The sequence below is a fragment of the Cokeromyces recurvatus genome (genome assembly GCF_025118155.1).
Source record: "Cokeromyces recurvatus strain NRRL 2243 chromosome Unknown BX663scaffold_27, whole genome shotgun sequence".
NCBI classification, from domain to species: domain Eukaryota; kingdom Fungi; phylum Mucoromycota; class Mucoromycetes; order Mucorales; family Mucoraceae; genus Cokeromyces; species Cokeromyces recurvatus.
The window spans coordinates 94208-120478 of record NW_026251413.1 but is presented as its reverse complement, the minus strand read 5'-3'; the positions used below and the strand labels follow the sequence as shown (position 1 = coordinate 120478).

General features: G+C 31.3%; 11 protein-coding genes across 11 annotated transcripts; 6 read left to right on the top strand and 5 right to left on the bottom strand.

The window, feature by feature from the left end:
* The first annotated feature begins 2 nt into the window (after positions 1-2).
* BX663DRAFT_175919 (armadillo-type protein) lies at positions 3-2445 on the top strand. The gene is made up of 2 exons (XM_051521670.1): positions 3-90; positions 167-2445. The coding sequence occupies exon 2, from the start codon at positions 374-376 to the stop codon at positions 2372-2374; it is 2001 nt and encodes a 666-aa protein (XP_051379821.1). The 5' UTR covers positions 3-90; positions 167-373; the 3' UTR covers positions 2375-2445.
* Positions 2446-3306: 861 nt separating this feature from the next.
* On the top strand, positions 3307-4781 carry BX663DRAFT_519662 (uncharacterized protein). Its single transcript, XM_051529023.1, has one exon. It carries the CDS (start codon positions 3388-3390, stop codon positions 4711-4713), a length of 1326 nt encoding a protein of 441 aa, XP_051379820.1. The 5' UTR covers positions 3307-3387; the 3' UTR covers positions 4714-4781.
* A 3082-nt stretch (positions 4782-7863) lies between these two features.
* BX663DRAFT_440525 (uncharacterized protein) lies at positions 7864-8199 on the bottom strand (the record flags this gene model as incomplete). The annotated part of the gene is made up of 1 exon (XM_051523400.1): positions 7864-8199. The coding sequence occupies one exon, from the start codon at positions 8197-8199 to the stop codon at positions 7864-7866; it is 336 nt and encodes a 111-aa protein (XP_051379819.1).
* Positions 8200-8773: 574 nt separating this feature from the next.
* Positions 8774-9057, top strand: BX663DRAFT_554544 (uncharacterized protein; the record flags this gene model as incomplete). Its single annotated transcript, XM_051531540.1, has 2 exons — positions 8774-8935; positions 8992-9057. The coding sequence occupies 2 exons, from the start codon at positions 8774-8776 to the stop codon at positions 9055-9057; spliced, it is 228 nt and encodes a 75-aa protein (XP_051379818.1).
* A 223-nt stretch (positions 9058-9280) lies between these two features.
* BX663DRAFT_519655 (uncharacterized protein) lies at positions 9281-10028 on the bottom strand. The gene is made up of 4 exons (XM_051529022.1): positions 9915-10028; positions 9769-9825; positions 9589-9685; positions 9281-9528 (listed from the first exon to the last, which is right to left on the bottom strand). The coding sequence occupies exons 1-4, from the start codon at positions 9986-9988 to the stop codon at positions 9307-9309; spliced, it is 450 nt and encodes a 149-aa protein (XP_051379817.1). The 5' UTR covers positions 9989-10028; the 3' UTR covers positions 9281-9306.
* A 97-nt stretch (positions 10029-10125) lies between these two features.
* Positions 10126-11855, bottom strand: BX663DRAFT_545316 (uncharacterized protein). Its single transcript, XM_051530923.1, has 4 exons — positions 11831-11855; positions 11270-11752; positions 10809-11203; positions 10126-10734 (listed from the first exon to the last, which is right to left on the bottom strand). The coding sequence occupies exons 2-4, from the start codon at positions 11685-11687 to the stop codon at positions 10162-10164; spliced, it is 1386 nt and encodes a 461-aa protein (XP_051379816.1). The 5' UTR covers positions 11688-11752; positions 11831-11855; the 3' UTR covers positions 10126-10161.
* Positions 11856-13291: 1436 nt separating this feature from the next.
* BX663DRAFT_519651 (uncharacterized protein) lies at positions 13292-13966 on the bottom strand. The gene has a single exon (XM_051529021.1). The coding sequence runs from the start codon at positions 13597-13599 to the stop codon at positions 13393-13395; it is 207 nt and encodes a 68-aa protein (XP_051379815.1). The 5' UTR covers positions 13600-13966; the 3' UTR covers positions 13292-13392.
* Positions 13967-14316: 350 nt separating this feature from the next.
* Positions 14317-15299, top strand: BX663DRAFT_440411 (uncharacterized protein; the record flags this gene model as incomplete). The annotated part of the gene is made up of 3 exons (XM_051523394.1): positions 14317-14437; positions 14504-15088; positions 15148-15299. 3 exons carry the CDS (start codon positions 14317-14319, stop codon positions 15297-15299), a joined length of 858 nt encoding a protein of 285 aa, XP_051379814.1.
* An 808-nt stretch (positions 15300-16107) lies between these two features.
* BX663DRAFT_532627 (P-loop containing nucleoside triphosphate hydrolase protein) lies at positions 16108-19993 on the top strand (the record flags this gene model as incomplete). Its single annotated transcript, XM_051530475.1, has 12 exons — positions 16108-16137; positions 16238-16321; positions 16389-16951; positions 17036-17664; positions 17746-18092; positions 18182-18482; positions 18570-18666; positions 18813-18947; positions 19033-19137; positions 19221-19314; positions 19392-19664; positions 19739-19993. 12 exons carry the CDS (start codon positions 16108-16110, stop codon positions 19991-19993), a joined length of 2913 nt encoding a protein of 970 aa, XP_051379813.1.
* Positions 19994-20512: 519 nt separating this feature from the next.
* On the top strand, positions 20513-22118 carry BX663DRAFT_554540 (uncharacterized protein; the record flags this gene model as incomplete). Its single annotated transcript, XM_051531539.1, has 5 exons — positions 20513-20566; positions 20634-20792; positions 20871-21269; positions 21319-21974; positions 22040-22118. 5 exons carry the CDS (start codon positions 20513-20515, stop codon positions 22116-22118), a joined length of 1347 nt encoding a protein of 448 aa, XP_051379812.1.
* Positions 22119-24267: 2149 nt separating this feature from the next.
* BX663DRAFT_175385 (uncharacterized protein) lies at positions 24268-25752 on the bottom strand. The gene is made up of 4 exons (XM_051521669.1): positions 25671-25752; positions 25535-25612; positions 25354-25474; positions 24268-25290 (listed from the first exon to the last, which is right to left on the bottom strand). The coding sequence occupies exons 3-4, from the start codon at positions 25380-25382 to the stop codon at positions 24306-24308; spliced, it is 1014 nt and encodes a 337-aa protein (XP_051379811.1). The 5' UTR covers positions 25383-25474; positions 25535-25612; positions 25671-25752; the 3' UTR covers positions 24268-24305.
* Positions 25753-26271: the final 519 nt, after the last annotated feature.

Below are 26271 nucleotides of genomic sequence, written 5' to 3'. Positions count from 1 at the left end.
TACAGGGAAAATGAATCAAGGTAAATAACCATCACTTTATAACTAAATTGCAAAAAAGAAAAGTACTTACGTTGTTATTTTATTTAAGAGGTTTGATTTTATTTTTATTAAGAAAAAAAAAAAAAACTATTCAACAAGTATTTAGACATGATGCTTTTTTTTTTAGATATTAGAAAAACAAATCAGCGATTTGACAAAAGAATTAGAAGCTAACAATAAAGATGACAAAGTTACAGCTAGTATCTTATTAAAAAGAGCACAGACTTATGAATCGTTACAACAAATTGAAAAGGCAATAGAAGATGTGCAAATAGCTATTAAGCGACACGAAAGTGTACAACAACAAGGCAAGGAATTGCTCATTCGACTTAATATGCTTAGACAACAATCTACATCTACAAAAGTGGATGAGACTGAAAAGGATTCACGCATCATCTCATTTCAAAAATATCTTACAGAACTTGAAACTCTCAAGGATACAACAACTCATATTCGAGCCTTTGTGGGTTCAAATGATTTTGTACAGGTCTTAACAGCTTGTGGTACCCCTGATACACCACCTCGTGTTAAAAGTCTCGCTTTTATGATCTTAACTCGACTTCTTAATCCTTCTAATGCTACTGATTATCCAATGACGTATATCATTGAACAATGTGCTGCCTGTTTTTCGCACTGTATTGATAAGGGTAAAAATGATACCAAGCTACTTGCCTATCATACTTTAAATGCTATCTTTCAGACCAATATGACAGTTGGATCCGCCATCTTGTGTCAAGAAGGTTGTCTAGAAGAAATTATGGATGTGATTGATTTCGAAATATTACCTGTTCAAAAGGCAATTGCAGAGGTATTGATTATCGCTTCCTCTGACAAAAGCTGTCAAAAACAAATATTAAAGTATGCTACTGATTGGCTTGCGAAAATGGCAAGTCAGACGAAGGTAGATCCTGAATTAAAGTCAGCAGCAGGAACAGCATTGACTAAATTAAGAGCTCAGTCAGATGTGATATCAGACGATGCTAGCAATACACAAACGACACATCATTTAGAGGAAGCTATGCGCAAAATGAATATAACCGATCATAGTCTTATTGATTCATTAAAACAAGTTATTAAATCAAAGTCACCTGATACTCATGTAATATTGAATGCCGTTGAAGGGCTAGCTTATTCTTCCTTAAAACCAGAGGTTAAAGCCTCTTTAGGAAACGATGAGGAATTTTTGAAAAGTCTATCCACTTTAGCTATTAGTGCTTCACGTGAAGAAACAACCAATAATAATCCACTTTTGTTTGGTATTGGTACTATCTTTGCAAATTTAACAATGTATCGACCTGTATTGGATGAGCAGCAAAAACAAATGAAAAAATTAAGAGATCTAGCGAATGCAAAGCAACGTAAAGCAACAAAAGAGAATGAAGAAGATCCTCGTGAAAATGACAGTGCTGTTGAAGAACGTATTAAAAAGGCTATTGCTAATGGCGTTGCAATTGCTTTAATGGTGTTATCAAAAAATAAGAGTATGAATATTAGGTTAGTTGCTGCTAAAACCTATCTTCAACTCGTAACCCCTCAGTCAACACGAGGTCAGTTGTTACAGCAAGGCATCGTCAAGAGTCTGCTCTCATTATCACGTGATACTACTGAGACTGGTATAACAGCCTCACAGGCATTGGCCAAGTTAGCCATCACCACTGACCCACGCATAGCCTTTCAAGGAGACACCATCCTTGATCTCGTTCGACCTTTCTTAAATCTATGTAAAGATGCCAATAGTCAGTTGCGACAGTTTGAAGGATTGATGGCGCTTACTAACCTAGCATCTGTTGATGACCGTGTTCGTCTAATGATTGAAAATGCGGGCGGTGTAGCCATATTTGAAAATTTACAATTATCTAATCATGATATGGTACAACGTGCAGCTACTGAAATGATTTGTAACATGACATTTTGTGAGCCAGTGTTTGAACTTTATAGTGATCCCAACAAGTCACAAAATCGAATCCGCTTGTTAATGATTCTTTCAGATCATGAAGATCCAGCAACTCGAAGAGCTGCTTCGGGTGCATTAGCTATCTTAGCGAACAGTCCAAGTACATGTGAGATGATTTTAAAAGTTGACAAATGCTATGAAAGAATATCGCGATGGTTAGAAATAGATGAAACGGCCGATGTACAGCACCGAGGTATTGAAGTCATAAGATGCTTAATTCAACATAAAGGCAGCGATGTTATTGATAACCTTGTAAAAGAAAATATTGATAAGAAACTAGTTATATTGGTTAAACAATGTAAGTTACAGATTGTTCAGTCTGCAGCCATGGAAGTTTTAAAGTTATTAATGTCTCATGGTGTGCAAATGATGAAGGCTTGAAAAATAAATAAATAAATAAATAAAACAAAATAAACATATAAACATTCTGATACAGCTGAAGAAAATAGGTCGGGTCACAAAAAAAAAAAAAAAAAAAAAAAAAAAATGAATTTGTTACGGGTCTTAAAAAATAGAGAAATTTAATAAATATTGCTGAGACACACAAAAAAAAGTACCAGCTGAACGACACAAAAAAAGATATGTTTTAGTCTAAAGACTAAGAAAAAGGCCATATTTTTATACTAATTTAGTTAGGGGTAAAAGGGGGGTGACTTTTTTTTTAATGTCACAACAAATTATAGATCTGGGGGAAAAAAAGGGGAAATACTTTTTATTCTATTACTATACTGAAAATAAAGCGTGGCTCAGAAAGCTATTACCACTTCTTCATCCTTCATCACAGCAACTTCAGTGTTTTTCTTTCACAACAACAATAAGAATTTAAAATGGAAGCACCCCAATGCAATAACAAGAAATATGAGAATTTCACTGTTGAGAAAAAGTTTTGCAAGACAAATAAAATTCATGGTGTTTTTTCGTCAGTAGTTTTAAAAAACTGGTGCGATTTCAACCTCATTATTCCAAATATTGTCGCAGCAAACTCTTCTGCTTCTTTTAAAAAATACTCAGAGAGCTTAGACGTAATAAGTAAAAAATTAATAAGACATCCATATGTTCAAGAATATGCCTTTCGCGTCAAAAAGTATGTGAAGAACAATCATGTTCGAGCAATGTACAATCAAACATTCGAAGACGAGCAGCAAAAAGTAGAAAGACAGAGATCGAAAAAAAGGCTCAATCATGCCAACGAGTTGCTCAGCCACGCGGAGTTGACCTTGGAGTCTACAGAGTGCCTCTCTGAGGTGAATAAACGTATAAAGCTAGTAAAAGAGAGCATGGGCGCCATCCATAGTGAATCGTCAACTGTCTCCGAAGAAGCCATTGATAGTGAAGAAGCCATTGATAGTGAAGAAGCCATTATTACTGAAGACACTGTTTTCATCGATGATGACATGGCCACTTCAGTGGCTAATGTTTTAAACAGAAGAAAAAATGTGCAAAGCACTATATTTAACGCTGGTAAAGAGCTTCATCATCGATACAAAGCTGGCTCTAAACTGAACTTTACCCAAATGAAAACAATGAAATGTGGTTTGTCGAATATATTAAATTTATCCGAAGAGGATATGCAATATTCACAACGCAGCCTATTTTCACCAGATACATGGAATAAGCTCATTAGAAAGTACAATTGTTTCAACCTTTCTCTTCCAGCTTCCATCGAATCTTTTAACGATAAATGGGAAACAATTTCTGATTTATGTATAATCAATAAGGATTCTTTGTTGGGAAAAAAATATATTAGCACGCTTGAATCTTCACCGGCTATCACCATATATCAGCTTCGTATACTTGACCTTTTCAGGGAAGTAATTTACTTGGTTGACTCAAGAAGATTCATGTTGAACCAGGAAAACAGAGCTAAAATATCAGAAAGAGATTTTACGTATCAGCTCTGGTTACCCATCTTCCAAAAAATATTTCATATTAACGATGAAATCATTCGAATTAAAGTTGGGGAAACGGTACTATCAGAATCAACAGAATCCAAAGCATCTATTTATACAAGCTCCAGCAATATTGTCGGTTTTAAGGTGGACATACGCTTTTTATTGGATTTTGAAACTGAAGAGTTTGACCTTGCTTGTGCTGAGGCATGCATCCCGGTTGTTCCCGTGGCAAAAATTCACCATGACATGTCAAAGCTATTACGTGAGGGTAAAATCATGCAAACTGCTGCCCTTAATGTCATACAAAATAGCAGTATATATTCTTGGGTGATCCAAATTTCAGGTCCATCATGCAGCTTTTATACTGTCCACGGTACCAAGAATCAGTATCATGTATGCGTCCATCAGTTTATGGTCGTCTTTCCCAAAGAATATTCCGAATTACCATCGTTCCTAAAATCATTATCAAATATTCTTATGTTTCGAGACTCATTGGAAGCTACAGCAAATAGCATGAAAGCGGCTATTTTAAAAACTCGTAGTGACATGGATGAAGGAGATTTGGGTGCTTCGAGACCATCAACTCCAACTGTTTTTGAAAGTGCATCCATCTATCATACTCCCCCTCACAGAGATAGTTCTAATTCACGAATGCCTGAAGGTATATATTTCGATGAATTTACAGAAAGCGAATTGGGTAGCTCTCCAGGTAGTACTTCCCATGTACATGACACTGAAACGGATGCTTTGGGTTTTGTCCAAAATGGTGAAAAATGGACGAATGTGTTGACCGGTAAGACTTACTCTTATAACCCTTATGAATTATAAGTACCTTTCTTTCTTGAAAAAAAGTGTACACAACAAATGGTCCCATTAAAAAAAAAATTAATAAAGACTCTATGTTAACAATTATTATCTGAAATCTATATGATTACTCCGTATTGTTTGAGTAGATAATTAACAAGCTCACTTAAATATAGATAATGTGGTTTTAGTATGTACTCCAAAATATTGCGGTCAATCTTTATTGAGAACCAAATGTTGCTTCAAAGCAATAACTAATTAAGTAATAATTAAGCTATGTGAATGCTCAAAGCTGTCTGGTTATAACGATCTTCTACTTAATGATAGCTCTTTAGGGATTCCAACTAAGCGTGTACTTGATCACAGTTTTATAAGCAGTCTTAGTAATCTTTGAAGAAGCCTTCCTTATCTACGCGAAGATGGTTAACACTATTCTAAATTAAACTCAACTTGGCTCAGTGATCAACAGTAGCTATTTAGATATCAAATCCAGTAGAGCAATTGCCTCATATTGTTTGCAGTTAATTAAATTGTTGCGTCAGGATAACGAGTTGCGGTGCTGAACATGAGAAAGACACCAAGATATTCAAGATCATGATATAGTAAACACAGTTATATTAAACATAATTAGATCATTCTCCACTTTTGTTGATCTATCGAGTAACTCAGATAATTTTAATTCATTCTATTGCTAGATAAAGAATTCGATAGTCTTATCGCTCTAACAGAGAAAAGTTTTGCTTCAAACGTAAATTTTACATCGTGCAGACGACAAGCTAAATACACATTCACTTTTGAGCGGTTTATATTAAACTTTTTTGTCTTTTTTAGAAACAGAGCGTGCGCATTAGGTCCCATATTTTAGCTGTGTTGAATCATAGGTTAGGTAGATATGTGATACAGCAGAATAAACAATTAAAATAAAAAGGATGAATATTCTGATTATCTGACTGCCTAAGATATGAATAATCTTTATTAAAATGGAAGATACAAATGATATATGGGATATTAAAGTTATATCAGGTAGAGGAGTATTTATGTTCATTAACGAATCTATTACTAATTGAAGCCTGTATACAGCAGACATCTTATTAAACAATGTGAGTATTTTGAATACAGTATAGTACTAACAAACTTACAACTTATTCCATATTTAGGTCAGACACTTCTTTTTGGGTTATGTTGCATTTACTTGAAAAGGTTTCCCAATAGAGGCTTTGTTTCATTGACTATCAAATTCCAGCCAAGCAATTTTCTTTAGATCTTGTATCTCTTTTTGGTGTCTAAAACAAGCTAGACTGTGCCTTCCTCATTTACCCAAGAGAGCATATCAAGTTCCGGTGTACCATCTTCCCTACCTCAACTAGTTAACTCTAGGCAACACCTGGTTGCTTCTGGCAAGTACTAGTAGCTGAACAAGATATATAACAATCTTAAACGTTAGTCACCTGTCCTTTAGCTTCATACATTTTAAATCAACAGACTTAAAATGCATAATGGTAGCTAGCGAAGCAGTCCAAGTGAGTACTTGTTTAAAATTGGCTCCTGCTATGGCATATCAAGTTCCGGTGTACCATCTTCCCTACCTCAACTAGTTAACTCTAGGCAACACCTGGTTGCTTCTGGCAAGTACTAGTAGCTGAACAAGATATATAACAATCTTAAACGTTAGTCACCTGTCCTTTAGCTTCATACATTTTAAATCAACAGACTTAAAATGCATAATGGTAGCTAACGAAGCAGTCCAAGTGAGTACTTGTTTAAAACTGGCCATGACAGAGGTGAATCAAATAGTAATCTATACACAGATGGCTAATGACATACTGTCTAATAGGCATTTAATAAAGGCAATTTGAAATATTTCACCTTGTTATAATTAAAAGGAAAAAAAAAAAAAAAAACACAACATTGCAATTACGTATACTATAACGATAACTAATTATTCCGAAAAGATGACGTAGAAGACTTGTGACTTATACTTACTTTTTTTGGCAGGGTGGCGAAGCAGAATTTAATTATTGAAATTTGTATTGGCCAAGTTGGTAACTTGGATTTGCAACAGTTGATCTAGTATATTGAATACGTTTTCCCCTATCGATCTTTTTTCCTTTTTTGACTAACAAGAAAATTTTAATTCCTACATCTCCTTTGATCTAGCCTAGGCAATGTAATATTCTTAATATTACAGCTGAAGAAAATAGGTTGGGCCCACAAAAAAAAATTGTTCCATTTCAAAAAAAAAAAGACCCAAAAAGACCCATTTCAAAAAAAAAGGGACACCAATTTTGAAAATGGAACACTCGTTTGAAAATGGGACAACCAATAGAAAAATAGGTCATTTAAGACAGCAATTTGAAAAGTTTTATTTTTATCACTTACGTATATTATGTGCTGTGTGTGTGTGTGTGTGTGTGTGTGTTTTGAGTTAACAGTATCTTGATTTCTTCTTTTTTTTACAATCCTTTTTCTCAATCTATGCACCTTTGCCAGAACGATAATGAATGTCGTATCCAACTTTCACAGTCTTCTTTGCTGATATATACTGATGCATTGCGAATGCGTTTGCTGATCTTCGTGCTTTGTCTGACTGAGGCGGGATCACTGTTTACAACATTTTTTAACTTGGACCAGAACTCCTCAATTGGATTTAAAAATGGAGAATATGGTGGTAAAAAGAGAAGTTGATATCCTCGTTGTTCAACCCAATCTCGAATAAGGTTAGCCTTGTGAATGGATGCGTTATCAAGCACCAAGTACTTGTAATTCATACCATACCATCTGCATCAATTGTAGTGGGAACTTGGTCTATGAATTCTATGAAGTCATTACTAGTTGTGCCTTTTTCTTTTTACAGCCGGCGTATCATCAATTTGTTGTCGATTTCCTGCTGCTGCTGTAGTAATCATCTCCTTTCTTGAAAGAATAATAAGACCATCTTTGGAAATGCCACCTAGGATACTAACATTTGGTCCCTTTGTTTCAACTTTAATTTCGCAAGGTGTTCCAACTTCACATCAACCATAAGAACGGTGTATGTTTCTATTGAATCCAGCTTCATCAATAAACACACAGTCATTCATAATTTTTTTTTTATGAATCCAGAAGTTTACTGTATCATATCTTTTAACAACAGTTTCCTCACTGTCTCGTACGAAATATTGCGGGACAATGCGTTTATAAGTGAGACGATACCTTTTTTTTCATATGAGTTGTTACTGATCTTGGGGTAATTTGAATTTCCTTAAAATTTTCGCAAAGTTGATCTGTGACAGCTTCGACTGTCAAGGTTGATTCATTGGCTAACATTTCAAAAATAAAGACAGTATGCACGTCCTTAAGTATCAATCCTCGACCCTTGTGTTCCTTGGGGCTGACGGTATCAGGAACACTTTCTTGGTCAGGATTGTTTGTCCTTTCGTTCCATTCTTTGATCTTGCGTGTGTCTGTTGACTTTGAAAGCCCTACCTTGATAGCCGCTTCTCTAATGGACAGGTGTTCAAATTCCCACATTAAATTGATCAGGTTTACCACCTTTGGTTCGTTTTTTTTTTCTTTTTTGAAATATACGATCCTTGCATTTTTGTAACAGTTGTCAAAGTTTCTTTGGAAGATGCACTACATTGTTTTTTCATCTTTTTTTTTGTTCAATGTTTATTGCTGCATGTCTTTCCCAATCCATGTAAGATTGGACAATAACAGACACTACTTGGCCATCCATATTAATGTTATCGCTCATGTTATAGAAAAAGAAAAAAAAAATAGCTCCAAAAAAAAAAAAAGGTTTTAATGTAATGCCAAGAAAACAAAGTAAAAAGGTGTGACCATAACTAAACATATAAATGTCCTATTTTTCTATTAATTGTCCCCTTTTCAAATGAGTGTCCCCTTTTCAAAATTAGTGTCCCATTTTTTTTTCTTCAGCTGTAGAAAAAAAAAAAAAAAAGATTACTAAATTTGGGAAAAAATCAAAAGTCCATGATTATTGCACGCACCCCCTCCCCTTTAATTTTTAAGTTCTGTTTTTTTTTCTATTTTTTTTTTTTTTTTTTTTTTTTTTTTTTTTTTTTGTAATTGACAGGACAGGATGAAATTAAAGCAGCTTAAGGTCAGACCCAAGAAGATTCTTGAAGTCACTCCATGTGTAGCTGAATTGGGTGCTCTATTTGAATGCTGGGCAGCCAATGGTACTGATGATAAACGTTGCGGGATGATTGCAAATTCATTAATAACATGCATGGGCAAGCCTGTAAGTATTTTTAATCCAGCATAAATATTCAACTTCAACTAACATAATTTGACTAGGTTCAACGAACAAAACATGCAAATACTATCAATTATCACTTGGCACGTTTAAGTAAACAATTATAATCTATGTGCATATAAATATATATATATATCGATATGATAGTAAATACACGACAGCAACAACATACAATTAATGTATACAGCCTGTATTCAATATTTGCTTTTCTTTTTTCTTTTTTCTTTCTCTCTGTCTCTCTGTCTCTTTTTTCTTTCTTTTTCTTTTTAACTCATTTATTCACAATTGTAATATGTATAAATATATAAAATAAAAATAAAATTGCACAAAGGTTTCTCTGTATAATTTTATCTTTATTAAAATGGACTGCGTGATAAAGAACGACGTCTTTGATAATTTATTGGAGAACGAGATCTTGAACGTAGTCGTCTAGGAGGAGGTAGATTTGAATCATCATTATTATATTTTGAAGGTGATATGGATTGTTCACGACGATATGGGCTCCGAGATCTGCTACGATTACTACGCTGTTTTTGATAATGAAATGGACGTCTATTCTCTAAAGGTGTTTTAGCCCACTAATAATAATAATAATAAAAAAGTTAGATAATAAGCAATATAAAATAAAATAAAGTTACTTCAATATGTAATATATATCCATCCATATGTCTACCATTCATTTCTTCAATTGCATCTTCAGCGTCTTGTTTTTCTTCAAACTGAACAAAAGCATAACTAATATACAACAGTAGATAGAGCCGGTTAAATATATTTTATACAAAAATACAGCATATTCTCTCTATTATTATTATTATTACGGCTTTGAATTAAGACTCTTTGGTGCGGGTATATCTAGACGAACAAGACGTCCATATCTATAAATACATATACAAATATATAAATATTTATTTATTCATCAGTCATTAAATGTAGACAAAGTACATGCTTGTCATCTCAATTTTACCTTTCAAATTCATATGCGAGATTCTTTGCTCGTGTCTTGGCATGAAACCCTGAAACGAATAAAGTAGTATTCATTTGATAAGAAATAACAATAATAAAAAAAAAAAGAAAAAAAAAAAACGAAAAAAGAAACTTATTATATGATTACAACACTATTCATAGAAATAATAAACTTGGATATACGCACACTTAGATACACACTCGAAGTAAATCATATTACATTTATAAAGAATTTTATTATTATCATGTTATTGTCTCCAACCAGCATTCAATTGCATCAAAGTAAGAACAGCATCCATCGGATATTCTGGCTTCTTTTCATCTTTTGTTTGTTCCTCTTCTTTTTTTGAATTGGCTTCTTCACTTGCTTTATCTTTCTTTATTGACTCATTGTCAGCGTCGGTGGTAGTGGTGGTGGTGGTGGTGGTGGTGGTAGGAGGAATATCTACAGTGGAAGCATTCATGATTGAATCACTCTTTTCTCCTGATTCATTTTCTTTGTTATTTTCCATTAGATCTGTTGTATTATATTGAATAGGCGAATTATGGTCACTACTAACGGTACTATTCGTTGTAGTAGAGAGTCCATGTGCAATCACTTGCTGGAGTGCATCTTGTACAGCTGTTGTAGTTGCATTATTGTCGTTTGTAGTAGTATGAAATGAATTTGTATCCATTTGATGTTGTTGGTTATCAGCTGTATTAGTAGTAGTAGTGGTAGTATTTTCATTATTAGTTTGAGTTTCTTCGGTAGTGGTAGTGGTAGTGGTAGTAGTAGTAGGAGGAGGAGGAGGAGGATTTAAACTAGCGCCAGTAAGAGCCTTTTATAATATTGATTAGTTAAACTGTGCATACTATATACCGTTTTTATTTATTTATTTATTTATTTGCTTACCATCATACTATTATTCAATTGCTCTAATAATTGACGCTGTAAATCAGAGGGGAAATCCAATAATTTAGCTGCAGTAGCTGTATCAATTTGAGGTAAAGGCGTGTAATAGTTTTGAAGTTGACTAGCGCCAACAATACTTGGTATTTGAACATTATTAGTAGAAGGATTATGTCCATTAGAATTGGTTTCAGTTGTGGTAGCAGTAGTATCTGTTGTTGTTCCGGGTACAGACAATACATTATTTACAATATGTTTTCTACGTTCTTTATCCATACGTTTTTGACGACGCTTTTCAAATTCTTCTTTAACCCATTGTCGTTTCTCTGGTGTATCTTCTGGTCCATATAATTTAGTAGCTCTTTTATTAACTCTACATCTTAAATCATTGTCTTTATCTGATCAAAAAAAAAAAAAATATTAGTTAAAAAAAATTTTTTTTTCTTCTTTTGCCATTAACGTACTTCTTTCTTCATTATGAATACGCCATTTCTTCTTTCTTTCCCTATTAGAAGCACGTATACTTGCTTTTTTGGCTTCGTCCATTTCACTTAAAGCAGTACGACGTGGCTGTGTTTGTGGTTGTTGAGTGAATGATTGAGAAGAAGAAGGGGGAGGAGGAGGATGGATGGCTACATTATTGCCCGCAGCAGCAGCAGCTACAGCAGCGGAAAAAATATTACTAGGGATGGTAGCAGTATGACTATTGACAGCAGCTAATACTGCTTCATGTAATTGTTGAAATGGTTGAAAGGCTGATGAAGTTGTTGTGGGACTACTACTAGTCACAGCAATGGTATTATTATTGTTTGTAGTAGTAGTAGTGGCAGTCTCACTATTGGAAGAAGTCACAGTAGGTTCTTCACTTTTTATATTTTCCATAATTGTTTTTGACTCTTTTTTTTTTAAAAAAAAAATACTTTTGTTAATACTCTCTTTTTTTTTTCCTGTTAAAAATTCTAGTTATTGTTGGCTTTTTTTTTTTTTTTATAAAAATATTTTTATTATTTTTCGTTTATAATCACAGTTAGAGAGCCAAACAAATCGCTGTATATAAAAAAAAAAAGAAAAAAAAAAGATCCCCTTCGTTATTATTTTTTTTTTTTTTTTTTTTTTTTTGCAGACAAAAAAACATGGCCAATCATTTTAATTATAAGTGTGACGTAATGCTGGAGATTAAAAATATATTTTGATTTGTCTTAATTACAATATTTAAACTTGAGCTTCAGATAATTTTAAATTTATTTGTGAATAAAGTAAAATGAAATGATGGACAAATTTGAAAAGCAAATTCAGAAAAATTGAATGTCCATTTCAGCAAGAATAAAGTTAGTTTTTTTTTTTTTTTTTTTTTTTTTTTTTTTTTTTTTTTTTTTTTTTTTTTTTTAGATGACATGTTACCTGTAAAAAATCAAAATTCTTCTTACCAAAAAAGAAAGGGAAACCATATTCGATACGGTGATGTATACACACATACATGTATATTTATATTTGTATACATGTATGTAAACTATTCTTCTCGGCAGAAAGCAAAAGGGTGACTACATCTATCTAATTCTTCCTGAGAGATATTGAAGATATTTTTTGATATATTTATGTCTCTTTGTCATCATATTCCACAGCGTTGGCAAGCTTAAATATTATGAAGTCTTATAAATACATTTGTAAAGGCCCTTTGGCGACATGAGTTACACACTCACTCAAAAGAAAAAAAAAAATCAATGTTTAGTGTTATAATAGTATGAATTTACTTTTAGTCTTATAATTAAATTATTTTAACATCACTCATAATAATGATAAAATACAGTCCAGAATAAGTTGCTTGGTTTTATTAAATTGTTACAAGAACAGGAAATTGATCAGAATCAGTTCCTTGTTCAGCAGCATGTGGGTGAGATTTGAAATCAATTTTTTTTTCTTCTGAAGGGTCAAAAATAAGAAAAATGAAAATGCTGATGAAAGATAAACTAAAAGTGAGCTTTCCAACTTTTGGCTATGACAATCAAAACAATAGTTGTGGGCGTAAGGGTAGGAAAAAAATTATTACAATAACCAAAACGTGTGGTCAAAGTCAAGATGAGTACAGCTGGAAATTATACTATGGATGGAAATATAAACTCGTTCCAACTATAATGCTTGGAAGGGGAGATAAAATATTTGGTTATAAAGGATGGTAACACACCTTTTTTTTTTTTTTTAAAAAAAAAAAAAGGTTTTTGTAACATGTCATCTAAAAAAAATAAATTGTTTATTTATCTAAAAAAAAAAACTAACTCTATTCTTGCTAAAATGGACATTCAATTTTTCTGAATTTGCTTTTCAAATTTGTCCATCATTTCATTTTATATTGTCTGAATCTCAAGTTTAAATATTGTATTCTTTGATTCAGCGCAGTGGTGGCTGGTGATAAGGCAGTTTAGAAGAAACACAGACAAACTTTTTTCATTTATGTTGTGTTGAGTGACAATAAAAAATTCATATATGTACATGTATATAAATATATATTTTTTATTCCCCTTGTATAAATACAGTAGACTAAGGGAAAAAGGAAGAAATGAAATAAAGCGTTAGATATATGGACATTACATTATAAAAGAAAAATACTATATGATGTTAGATTTATAATAGAAACTGGGAGTAAACTATCTTCAAAGACAAATAAGTATAGTCGTTTTTTTTTACTACTAAAAGATGCATGCACAAGTATGTAGCAAAATGATATAAACAATTTCTGCAATCTAAGAGATATTACAGATCCTTTACCAGAATGTATAAAAGTACCATAGGCCTTCATGATAATCTAGATCAAATAGATAGTGTAAAAGGGGATATATGGGTGTAAGGAGAAGAAGAGGTTACAGGAGAAGAAAGTGAATGGAACTTAAGGAGAATATGTAGAAGATAAAAGATAACATAATAATACAAGGCCATCTTCACCTTCAATTATCTCATAGAACAACACACATTCTAGTCAATAAGGAGAGAAACAAAGAAAGAAAAAAAGAAAAGGAGAGAGTGTAACCCGTTAGAGCCCAATTAAACTTATTCTTGCATCAGAAGGGTTACTCAAAATATATAAGAAAAAAAATAAAATAAAAGAAAGATTCACATAAAATCATGAAGCAGATAAATAGCACCACTTTTTTATTTTTTATATGACGGAGAAGAGTTAAAAGCATTTCATATTATTAAAAAAAAAGAAAAACAAGTTGATAAATATAAAAAATTCTAAAATTCTCACTTGTCATAATAAAACTTCTTATTTAAAGCTTTAGAAGAATTATTATATTTGTACAACGTCAAAAATTAAAACAATCTTTATTCATTTATTTATTTTTTTATTTTTTATTTTATTTTTTATCTTTCTTTTCTTTTTCTTCATAATAAACTCATCTTTAGTTGGTTAAGCACTCTTTTAAAAAAACCAGCTTTTTTTTTTTCTTTTCTTATACTTTCCTTTAAAAATCAATATTTACTTTCCTTTTATCTTTTCAATTTTAAATAATAAAAAATGAATACTATTGAAACAGAATTCAGTTTTGACGAATACATAATGCCAACTACTACTGCTGCTGCTGCTTTTTCCACTATGCACAAAGTGGAATCATTTGACGCTCAATTATATCCTTCAGGTACGCGCAAATAAACTAAACGTTTTTTAATTAATTTGACGTCATTTATTCATTTATTTTCTATAGCTTTTGGTTACTATAACGATAGTAATGGATTTGATCATTTAACTCAAACACCCATTATCATGTCCACTGCTCCTGGTTCATATAATATCTATCAATCTACTACCACTCTTCCACAATCTACTACAGAACTTTCTTCTTCAAACAATTCTCAGCAAGGTTCCTCTAGTCCTGAATCTTATTCTTCTCGACTTTCACCCCCTATCATCACTACACCTTTGTTATCTCCTACTACTGAAAGTCAAGCTACTACTACAACAACAACTATTACTGAGAAAATAGCAAATGTGAACAAACTACCTGAATCCTTTTTACCAGAGTTTCATCAATATTCAAAAGAAACCTATGAAAATGGTATTTCTAGTAATAAGAAAAAGCGTAGACGCTCTCAAAAGAGAGTGGAAGAAAATGACGGAGAACGTAGTTCAGATGAAGATGGTATCAGTGCTCAAGAAGTTCGTCGACAAATCCATATACAATCAGAACAAAAGCGTCGAGCTCAAATTAAAGATGGATTTGAAGAATTACGTCAACATTTACCTGGTTGTATTAATAAAAAAATGAGTAAAGCAGCCCTATTACATCGAAGTAAGTTTTATTGAACGAAAAAAAAAATTGTATGCTTTTATTTATTTTTTCTTTTCTAGCTGTTCAGCATTTACAACATTTGAAAAAGAATCAATCTTCTTTATTAACTGAATTAGAACGTATGATGAAAGAAAATGAACAGTTAAGGAAGTTTCAAGACTCTGTTTTACAAAAACAAGCACTTGAAAGAATGTATCAAATCAGTATGTAACCTTGATTTATCTATTTCCGTGCTTTTTTGTCCCTTTCCCTTTTGTTTTTTATCTTATTACTCTTTATATGTGTATACACATACTATATTTTTTTTTCATAATTTGCTAACTTAATTTTGTTACCTTTAATTCCACAATTTATTATATAAGCAATTTCAGGGTTTTTTTTTTCTTTTTCTTCGCTAGAATTTTTTTTTCTCTTTAAAGTAGTATATTCCTTTTAACTTATTATGATTGTTAATCAAATTCTTTTATATTATGTTCCTCACAAAAAAAAAAACCATATTATATTCCCCTACTTTCTTTTTCTTTTTTTATATATTAAATATTACAATTCGTGTGAAAAATACAATGACTAAACAGAAAAAAAAACAGTTAAACTTTAAATAACTAAAATAAATTATTCTTTTTTTTTTTTTTTTTTTTTTTTTTTTTTACTTCTCCAAAAAAAAAAAAAAAAAAAAAAAAAATGCCAAAACCGCTTATAGTTCAATTTACTCCTATTCGGTCATGTCTTGTCAATTTACCTCATAAATGGGTGAATGCTTTATTAGATCAGAAAAAGGTAAAAGGAAAAAAAAAAAAAAAGAGACCCCGTTATTCTATTTTTACTGCATTTATTTATTTATTTATTGCTTAAAGTTACCTCAAAATGTCATTTTAGAAATCACAAGTGATTCAGGTCCTTCCAAAAAGATCTACGCTGGTTGGTCTGGTGAAGCCTCAAAGCCCTTACAACCTAACTCTGTATTTATTCACGGTGCTAATGGTAAATTAGATGTTTTAGAAATAGACCCTCAATGGGGTATGAACATTGGTTTACAAGATGGACAAAAAGTAAAGTGTCATTTTAATAATAAAAAGAGTGAACTGAATGAAAAGGGAACAACACTTTACATTATATAACCTTACTTCCTCCCTCCCATTTATATATTAGATTATGGTTGAATTTTGTAGAAATGTAACTGAATGTACTACAGTTCATGTTGAACCTTTAACTGAAGATGATTGGGAAATTCTGGTAACAAAAAATAAATAAAATAAAAATAAAAAATAAAAATAAAATAAAATGTCAACACAGATAATAGGAACTTCATGCAGGATATATTGAAGAAAATTTATTAAGTCAAATTCGAGTTGTCTATGTAAATCAGATCATATGTGTTTGGATCCACGGCAAAACGTTGGTTCGATTAACGGTCGCTGAATTAGATCCAAAACAAGAATTTTTAAAGTTAACAAATAAAGCAGAAGTCATTGTTGCTCCCAAGGTACGCAAGTCTACTACTGAAGAAGTGTCTGATATATCAAATGCTGTACCACAACAAAGGGACCTACCTACGATTAGTCTTCGTGTCTATCCTAGTTCTCATCCTAATTTATCAGTTCAGATCCATCCTGATTCCCTACTGTCTTTCTTCGATTGTGTACCTGAAAGAGTCCGAGTGACAAAAATCATGCCTGCCTTTATGACAAGTAATAAAAATAAACAAGATGATGATGTACAATTAGAAGAAGAGAGAGATGACTTGATAAATATGAAACACCTCTTTGCTAATCTTGTTTTGTCCAAGTCTATCCCTTTAAACCATATTGCGATGGGATCCATCTTAAAATTAACTTTAGAAATTAAAGATTTTGATATTGTCAAGTAAGTTATACATATAAACAACAAAAAACACACACACATATATATATACAAACGTGCACTTGTATACTCATATATTCATAATAGAGTCTCAGTAACTTCCAACAAAAAGACTTCAATTGGGTCTTTGATTTTAAGACGACTTGTGCCACTCTCTTTAATTAATTCTTCTTCTGTCATCAAATTAGGATTAGACAATGTGCAATATCAAGCTAAACAAAAAGTAAAATTTGAAACTGAAGCAACAAAAGCTATACAGACATGGATATCTGAACAGCAAGATGAATTCACACTAAGTCAGGGGACTAAAATTGATTTCATCATAGATGGCAAAAAGGAGCATTTTCTAATTCAATTAGGAGTTAAAAAGGGATTTTTTGGTGACACTAGTAATCAAACGAATGCTATCTCTAGTGTAGTAGAACAATATACTATTCTGTCACCCAAGCAAACTGTGTCAATTAAGTTTGGAGAGGATATTCAAACTGTTTTAGTAAATAATGAAGAAGAACAAGAGAATCAAGTTATCTTGGGTGGTGTAGATAAAGTATTAGACAAGATTGAACACTATACCTTGGCTAATCTTTCAGAGAAATCTATCAAAGATACCTTATCTGTACCTGGATCAGGAGGCGTGCTTATCACTGGCTCTCATGGTTCTGGCAAAACAAGTATTGTCAAAACAATTTTAAAATCAGTCAAATTATCTTTGATTTGTAAGTACACTATATAAAATGGTTTATTTACTTTATGATTCTATATGTTGTTGTTGTTGTTGTTTTTAACAAAAATAATAGATACAATGGAAATCAATTGTTCCGAAATTGCTGAAGAACGGATTCCTGTCTTTAAAGATATGCTTCAAAAATGGTTTGATGAAGCAGCATGGCACAGTCCTACTCTGATCTTCTTTGATGACCTTGATCGACTTATCCCTGCAGAAGTAGAACATGCAGATTCGACCCGTAGTCGACATTTAGCTGAACTTTTTGTACGTACATCTCTTGTAGCATGTCAAAGATACCCCATCATGTTGATAGCCACAGCACAACAACAACAATCTATACATCCAGCTTTAATAATACATCATATCTTTAGTGAATTAAAACATTTACAACCACCTAATCGAGATGAACGAAAGCTTGTAAGTTTACTATTTTATTTTATTTTTGTTTTTTTTTTTTAAAAAAAAAAAAGAAAAAAAAGGAGATTATTTTAAATAGATCTATATAGATCATGCAAGCTATCATGTCCAATGGCCCAAGTATATTACGAAATAGTTTATCACATATTGATCTTGTTTCAGTTGCTTCTGAAACGGAAGGATTCTTAGCTGCCGATATAAAAGCCTTTATTGAACGTACAGTTCATGAAGGAGCCATTCGAAATATCAAAAATAATTTAAAGGATGAATCAGTAGAAGAATTGACGTTGATACAAGAAGATTTTACAAAAGCCCGAGAAGGATTTGTACCTTCATCCCTTCGTGGTGTGAAATTACAAAGTTCAGGTGTAAATTGGTCTGACATAGGCGGTAAGTTAATTTGTATCTATTTGTATCTATTTTTTTTGACGTAATTTGATTTTTTTTTAAAAAAAACAATACTTTAATTTAAAATAGGTTTAAATGAAACAAGAAAAGCTTTATTAGAGACATTAGAATGGCCAACTAAATATGCAGCAGTCTTTTCTCAGTGCCCATTAAGATTAAGATCAGGGTAAAATTTATAATAAGATTTAATTTTGCAAGTGTGTAAATCTTAAATACTCTTTCTTTCAGATTATTATTGTATGGTTATCCTGGCTGTGGTAAAACTTTATTAGCATCTGCTGTTGCCAAGGAATGTGGATTAAACTTTATTAGTGTAAAAGGACCTGAAATTTTAAATAAGTATATTGGTGCAAGTGAAAAATCAGTGCGTGATTTATTTGAACGAGCTCAAGCAGCTAAACCTTGTGTCTTGTTTTTTGATGAGTTTGATTCTATTGCACCACGAAGGTAAAGTAGTGTACGCTAATAAATAAAATAAAAAAAAAAAAAAAGAAAAGAAATAATTCTAAATAAAAAAGGTTTATGGTTATAGAGGACATGATAGTACAGGTGTAACAGATCGCGTAGTGAATCAAATGTTAACTCAAATGGATGGAGCTGAAGGTTTAGATGGAGTTTATGTATTAGCAGCAACAAGGTTCATTATTCATCTTTATCATAGCTTATTTTATTTTTTATTTTATTTAAATCTATTTATTTACTTACTTATTTATTTTGTAGTCGACCCGATTTAATTGATCCAGCTTTACTTCGACCAGGACGTCTGGATAAGGCTCTATTGTGTGGTATGCCAACATTAGAAGAAAGATTGGAGGTAAGAAAGAAACAGATCAAGTTTATAATTTATATCTATAATCTTTTCCCTCTCTTTCTTTCGATTTTCCTTAATAGATTCTTCAAGCACTTTCATCCAAAATGAAATTAGAGTCAACTATAGATTTAAGAGAATATGCTAAAAAAACAGAAGGGTTCTCTGGAGCTGATCTTCAAGGGTTCTTATATAATGCACATCTTGAAGCCATTCATGGTACAATAGATATAGACAGTTTTAAAGAAGCTCAGAATATAGATAAATCAAAGATTGAAAAAAATGATTTTATTATAAATCATGGATCAAAGAAACTTCCATTAACATTAGCTGAAAAAGGACACATATCACAAAGAGTAAGTATACATCCCCCAAAAAATAATAAAGTAAAACAAAAAAAATTTTTTTTTTAAAAAAAAAAAAACTCTAGTTGGCCATGATCAAAAAAGGAGTTTACGATCAAAATACAGCCAAGAATGAATTAGTAACTATCAAAGAGCATCAAGAGGCAATTATTACAAAGTATTATTTAGACAAATCATTAAAATCAACTAGACCATCTATTACTATTGAAGAAGCACATAGATTAAGTCAAATCTATAATGAATTTGTTACAGGTAGAACTGGTGAATTACCCTCAGGAGAAGGTGATAAAGGTATTGGGAAACGCTCTACGCTAGGTTAAAAAAATGAATATGTATATTTATTTATATACATATTTATATATAATATTTTAAACTCAGCAAAAAAGATAAAAATAGATACATACTCCGATTTTTATTTTTTCTTTTTTCTTTTTTTTGTTTTTCGTCCCTCTCCCTTTTTTATTATTGCCATTCATTTTTACCCCTTCCCTTTTTTTTTCTTCTTTTTTTCACACAAATATCTTTTTCTCTTAAAAAAGAAACTTTTCCCTTATTTATTCTTTTTTTTTCTATATATTTCTTTGGAAAAGTTAAAATATATTTATTTATATCCTTTTTGTTATTTTTAATAGTTCTATTTTATTTAAATAATTGACAACTAAAAAAAAAAAAACGTAGATAAAAATAAAATAACATAAAAAAGAAAGGAAAGTTTACACAAGAATAAAAATAAGGCTAAAAAAAGAAGTTGCCATAGAAATACAAATCTCGTTACCTGAGAGACTATTACTTTTTATTTGATCATACTTATATAACACAAAGAGGACAAAAAAAAAAAAATGGGACGCAAGAAGATCAAGATTCAGCCCATCAAAGATGATCGTAACAGACAGGTTAGACTCAAGATAAGAGAAAAATAAACAATAATAAAAACAATTAATACTTTATTTTTATTTTTAGGTTACATTTTTAAAAAGAAAACATGGGTTAATGAAGAAAGCATATGAACTAAGTGTTTTGTGTGATTGTGAAATTGCATTGATTATATTTAATAATAACGGGAAACTTGTACAGTATGCAAGTACTGACATTGATAAAATATTAATGAAATATACGGAAGTAAGTGATTTCTATCTATTCTACAAATATTGTATTTTTTTTTTTTTTTTTTTATTTACTTGACTAAAATTTTACAAGTATAATGAACCTCATGAAAGTAAATCAAATCAAGACTTTATTAATTCATCTGATCAAGATGATTTAATAAAAGATGACGAAGATGAAGAAGAAATAAGTGAAAATAGAAAATCTATACCGACAGTTGTAACGGTACCAACTCAAGCAAATCATAATAAAACACCGATCATGAATTATTCTTCATCGTCGCCTCAGCCAAACATACCTTCACAAATGTATTATCCCCAATCAAGATATATGACAGCTGGTGGTGGTGGCCCTCCTCCACCTCCTCCACAAGGTTATGAAATATATAATTTACAACAACAACAACAACAACACCACCACCACCAACAACAACAACAACAACAGCAACAACAACAACAACCGCAGCCAACTCCCCAGCCAATGTATATTTTGGTAAGTAAGTTTGAATCTTTTTTTTTTTCCTTAATAATAATATTTATAGAGTGGTCAACCACAACAGCAACAACCTATTCCATCTTATGCTATTGCTCCACTTCAATATCAACCACCTTATTCTGTATCACCTCAGCCATCATTACATAGTAGACAAGCTTCTTTACAATATCAAAATAGTAATCTTTCTTCTCCTAATCTTGGTGCACCCACAAGCCCAGCTATGTCAACTCATAGTAATGTCAGTAGTGGTACACCAAAAAAGCCACCTAAACTACGTGTTCAAATCCCTGATTCCACAAATAGTGAGTCCCCTAACAACAACAATAATAGTTCAACAGCAACAACAACAACAACAACAAAGCATCGACATCAACTGTCCGTATCTTCTGTATCTTCAACTACGTCAAGTATTAAAGAAGAATTGAATAAAGATGATCCGTCTACTTTACCACCTCCTCCACCTCCACAACAACCTTATTACCGACAAACTGAACCAGGTCCACCTTCAGCTTTGCCATCCCAGTTTGCACAAAATTTACCTTCTCCTTCCACATTTTATCCTGAATTTTATCAACAAAATGAATTACCAAGTCCTTTAAATTTTTCTTCAACACCTATTAATAATAATCATGCATTTCATTGGCCACCTGTACCACCACAGCAACGCGATTATAAACCGTCTCCTTTGAAGCCTGAAGCATCGTAAAGTATATTGTATAAATTATGTCTTGTTTTTATTTATTTATTTATTTGTTTATTTATTTAAGTAGTGATCATAGCAATAATAACAAGCGTGGTATGGAAGATGAAGATACATTAAATAATACAAAAAAACCAAAATCATAAAAAAAAGATGCATACATATTTATAATATAGTATTTTTTTCGTTTAAAAATGTATATACATATATATATATATATATATGTATGTATGTATGTATATATATATAAAATTTGGTGGAGGAATGAGTGAGTTGAAAAAAAAAAAAAAAAAAAAAAAAAAAAAGGAAAAGAGAGACAATGCAAATTTTTTCAAAGTCTTGGAGGCCAATAGTAAGTGAGATGGTCAAATATGAAGATTTTCTTATATCAATACAGTTATACTAGGAGAACTTGTTCCAAAATAAACAGTAGTGAAACATGGTAATTGAGCCCTTGTATCATGTTTTGATGACTCGCTTATTAGTTCTCATCATTACGAGTAGTATTATTTTGTTGGCTAGTTGAAATGTATAATAATCTATACAAATATATATATATATTGTTTTGTAACGCTACTGCTGCTTATAGTAGTGGAGAGAGAGAGAGAGAGAGAGGGAGGTCTTCCGAGAATTGTCGTCTTCTTCTGCCCAAGAAAGTAATAATAGTGTTATGATTTCTATTACTTAGTCAGGTATAACAATAATAATAAAAAGAAGGGTGACTGGTCGAGTTGGATATTTGGGATAATAACAAAATCGTAGTCAAAAAGAATGAATACAGTGGCTACATTATATTCATAAAGGATCTTGATGTGACTCATTTCTTACTTTTCGTCTTATTCTCTAAAACTAAACAGATTCATATATCAAATATCATAACAGCGATATTTTAAAGTTGATATATATTTATATATATATACCCAAATTAAGTGTGCTGAATAAGTTTACTTTTGCTGGTATTATCAAAAAGGTTGTACAGTATTTTTCATTTCTATTCTTTGTTAGATATCATATAAGGAGTTTGACGAGGCTGTCAAACCAGACAATTTTTATTCGAGAAAACACTGCTTTTACTAAAGTTATATCAATGATATTGGCTATCTTAAAAAAAAAATCAAACAAATCAAGATTCCAAGACAAAAAAAAAGCTTTTAAAGGCGAAATGATTTTTGATAGTGTTGAATTAGAAATGATATTCTGAATACTTGATTGAATAAACATTATATGTTACATTCCATATAAGCTTGATATAATCTTTGTTTAGCATATACTTTTATTATAAAAGAAAGTTTATCAATGAGATATATGGTTTACATTTTATACTTAATATTATTTAAAGTAAGCTTATGATACATCATGCAGGAAAATAAAATCAATATGAAGCTTATAGAATATAAAGATAACTTACTAATATATATCTTTTTATGTTAATGATATCGTTTATTTATTATTTGTAATTTATATCACAATTAATAAGCTTAAATAAAGCAATATTCAAAGCTCAAGACAAGTAGACAATACCACGCGATTAAGCATAGTTAATTGGAATAGTTATATATCATATTTGACCAATAATAACATCATCGTCAAGATTATGTTACTAACAACTCTCTCTCTCTCAATATTTTTATCATACTAGTCTTATAATATGGCAGTATATTCTTCTAGCGAAAGAAGGAAATTAAACTAATTGTGTCAAGGTATGGTGCCTGAAGAAACAAACCGTATCAAATAGTAGTGTACGCTGGTGTTTAATTTGGCTGAATTAAGGTTACACCTTAGATACCAAACTTAGATTATTCTTTGGACCAACTATTTTTAATAAATATAAGATTACGATAACGATAAGAGATATTTGTTAAAAGGTATAAAAAGATCTGATTATTTTTTTTTAAAAAAAAAGAAAACCTTTCAATTATCAGATTTTAATTCTCAATAAAAGATCATAACAGATTTTCTGTATTGTCTCTCTCTCTTTTTTTTTTTTTTTTTTTTTTTACTCTTATTTGTTATTACCAATGTTTTCAAATGATGAAACACCAACTAAATAGATAATACATTTTAATGTTGATGATATGCAATTGTTTACACCCTATAAATATCATTTATACTACTCAACTCTTTTTATTTACACATTGTATTTCACCAATAATTCTATTAGAATTATTTCCGTAATTGCAATACAACTTTTTCAAGACAAGCACTTTATTAAAACATATAGAGATTATAAAAGTAAAGATATTGAAGCTGCTTTATAACATAATATATACAGATCGTTTTTATTAGGGTATATTGAGGCACTATATGACTACAATAAAAAAATATTTCAGGTCCTACTTTTCTTCAGCTCTTGCTTTTTGTTTTTTGCGGGGCGACACATGAGGGCTTGGATCTTCGCTACTTTCTTCAAGAACTTCCTGATTTTCGTCAATAGAGAATATTTCGTCGAGAACGTCATGTGTTGCTTCAATCAAATGGCTAATAGCAGAAAAGTTCTTAAAGAATGTTGGCATAGATTGTTTTAAAATTGAAAATTCACCCAGAGTAGAGAATTCAAAGTCCTTGACAAACACATAGCTATAAACACATGGCTTAGATAAACTGTAGATAAATACTTTGTTGTTGTAGAACTGAAGCCCGTACAGCTTAAGTTTCCTGATAAGAGTTACAGACAGAACTTCCATTTTTGAAACAATATGCTTGAACATGGCTTTTAGGTTTTTGGCTATCTTGTTCCTATCTTCCAGAAAGTGTGTTCGATTTACTTTTTGTGGCGGGCCGGAAACTTCTACTATCATAATTTCTAAGTTGTACTTCTTGTCTTTGATAATGAGGTCAATCTTTGGTCCAGTAAAACTTCTCTCGTCTTCGTCCAAGTATCGATTAACTTCAATAGCTTTAGCCTTCAAGTTTACTTCTCCAAAAATGAGGCAATTACGAGGATGGTTAAGTAGCAAATTTTTAAAGATTGGAGAGAGGACAAAATACAGATAAGAATCTTCGTTTGCAAAGTCTGAAGAAGTAAGAGTGACATAAAACAGTTTCATCACCTTCAACACCCAAAGCTTCTTTTGGCTATTTTTAGTATCACTTATAGTCATAACTTCTTCTTTGATAAGTTTTATCATCTGCTTCTTGTTTTCTGTTCCTTCAACTCTAGTCAAGTATCTTTTGGAAGTGTTTCCAGCATAAGCACTTATTGGTATTTTTGTAGTAAATTCAGCTTTGAACCTATTGTAATCAGTCTCATTAAACACAGTAAGTAAAGGGTTGACCTCTTTTTTCAGGCTAAAATCTAAGATACGAAAGTACAACAAACTATGGAAAAAACTGTTAATGCCTTATTCAGTTCAAACTATTTAAACACTAACTCCTGCTTGCTTAAGTCCTTTGTGTAAGTTAGCTTGCATCTTGCTGCTTCCACGGCCTGCTTATAGATTATGTTGCTAATTTTTGTATCAGTTGAAAATGCAAAAACATCCTTGCTTGAAAGACTGCGAGACTAAAGAAAGAGTGATGTTGATTTCTATCTTTTGAGAATATATTGAGTTCATCACATTACCATAGTGGATCCAATAGAATCAGAATGTTTATTCATTTCTTCTGCGACTCTCTTTTTATTTCTTTTTAAAACTATAAGCTACATATAAAGTGCTCAATTCTTACAAGCACATACTAAACTATTATATATGACTTACTGCTTTTCTTAGCATCATTAAATCACTCCAGTCAACCCTGAATAAATCCATTTGGATCTATTTATAATTTTTTTTTTATATATATAAAAAAATTTGTCCGTCGTACGTATGGAGTACTAAACAGCGTACGCGCGTACGCAATATAGTACGCTGGTATATGCAGTACGAACGTACCACATATATACGGCGTACTATACGTACAACGTATAACTTTTTACATTTGATTGGCTATTTCTTTGAAAAACATGAACCATCATTGGTATTTTGCAGAATAAATTGCTTTTGAAATAATAATAAACAAAAGGATATTTCTTGCAATTAATAATAGAAAATACGATTGCACTTACCTTTGCATCTTTAAATAGAAATAGTACAATTACGCAGTAAATAGATACAAATAAATAAGAGAAAAAGACAGAGATAATAATGATAGGGGTCTAGGAAGCTAAATTATAGCAGTTAAACAGAATAAAAATAAACAATCTATAATAAACAAAATTGATTAGTTAGTAAATAAAAAAATAAAAAAGAGTATTGGTATTCAAAAGAATAAAATGCTTACCGAATAAAAGGTAAGGTTGGTATATCTTATATTAGACAA

Coding starts and splice junctions, on each gene's coding strand:
- BX663DRAFT_175919 (XM_051521670.1), top strand. CDS start 374: ATGCTTAGACAACAATCTACATCTACAAAAGTGGATGAGACTGAAAAG.
- BX663DRAFT_519662 (XM_051529023.1), top strand. CDS start 3,388: ATGGCCACTTCAGTGGCTAATGTTTTAAACAGAAGAAAAAATGTGCAA.
- BX663DRAFT_519655 (XM_051529022.1), bottom strand. CDS start 9,988: ATGAATACTACTTTATTCGTTTCAGGGTTTCATGCCAAGACACGAGCA. Junction 9,826..9,914: donor CTCGCATATGAATTTGAAAG/GTAAAATTGAGA, acceptor ATGTATTTATAG/ATATGGACGTCTTGTTCGTC. Junction 9,686..9,768: donor AAGAGTCTTAATTCAAAGCC/GTAATAATAATA, acceptor GTTGTATATTAG/TTATGCTTTTGTTCAGTTTG.
- BX663DRAFT_545316 (XM_051530923.1), bottom strand. CDS start 11,687: ATGGAAAATATAAAAAGTGAAGAACCTACTGTGACTTCTTCCAATAGT. Junction 11,204..11,269: donor TATTCATAATGAAGAAAGAA/GTACGTTAATGG, acceptor TTTTTTGATCAG/ATAAAGACAATGATTTAAGA. Junction 10,735..10,808: donor AATTGAATAATAGTATGATG/GTAAGCAAATAA, acceptor ATATTATAAAAG/GCTCTTACTGGCGCTAGTTT.
- BX663DRAFT_519651 (XM_051529021.1), bottom strand. CDS start 13,599: ATGAAGGCCTATGGTACTTTTATACATTCTGGTAAAGGATCTGTAATA.
- BX663DRAFT_175385 (XM_051521669.1), bottom strand. CDS start 25,382: ATGCAAGCTAACTTACACAAAGGACTTAA. Junction 25,291..25,353: donor AACTTACACAAAGGACTTAA/GCAAGCAGGAGT, acceptor TTTTTTCCATAG/TTTGTTGTACTTTCGTATCT.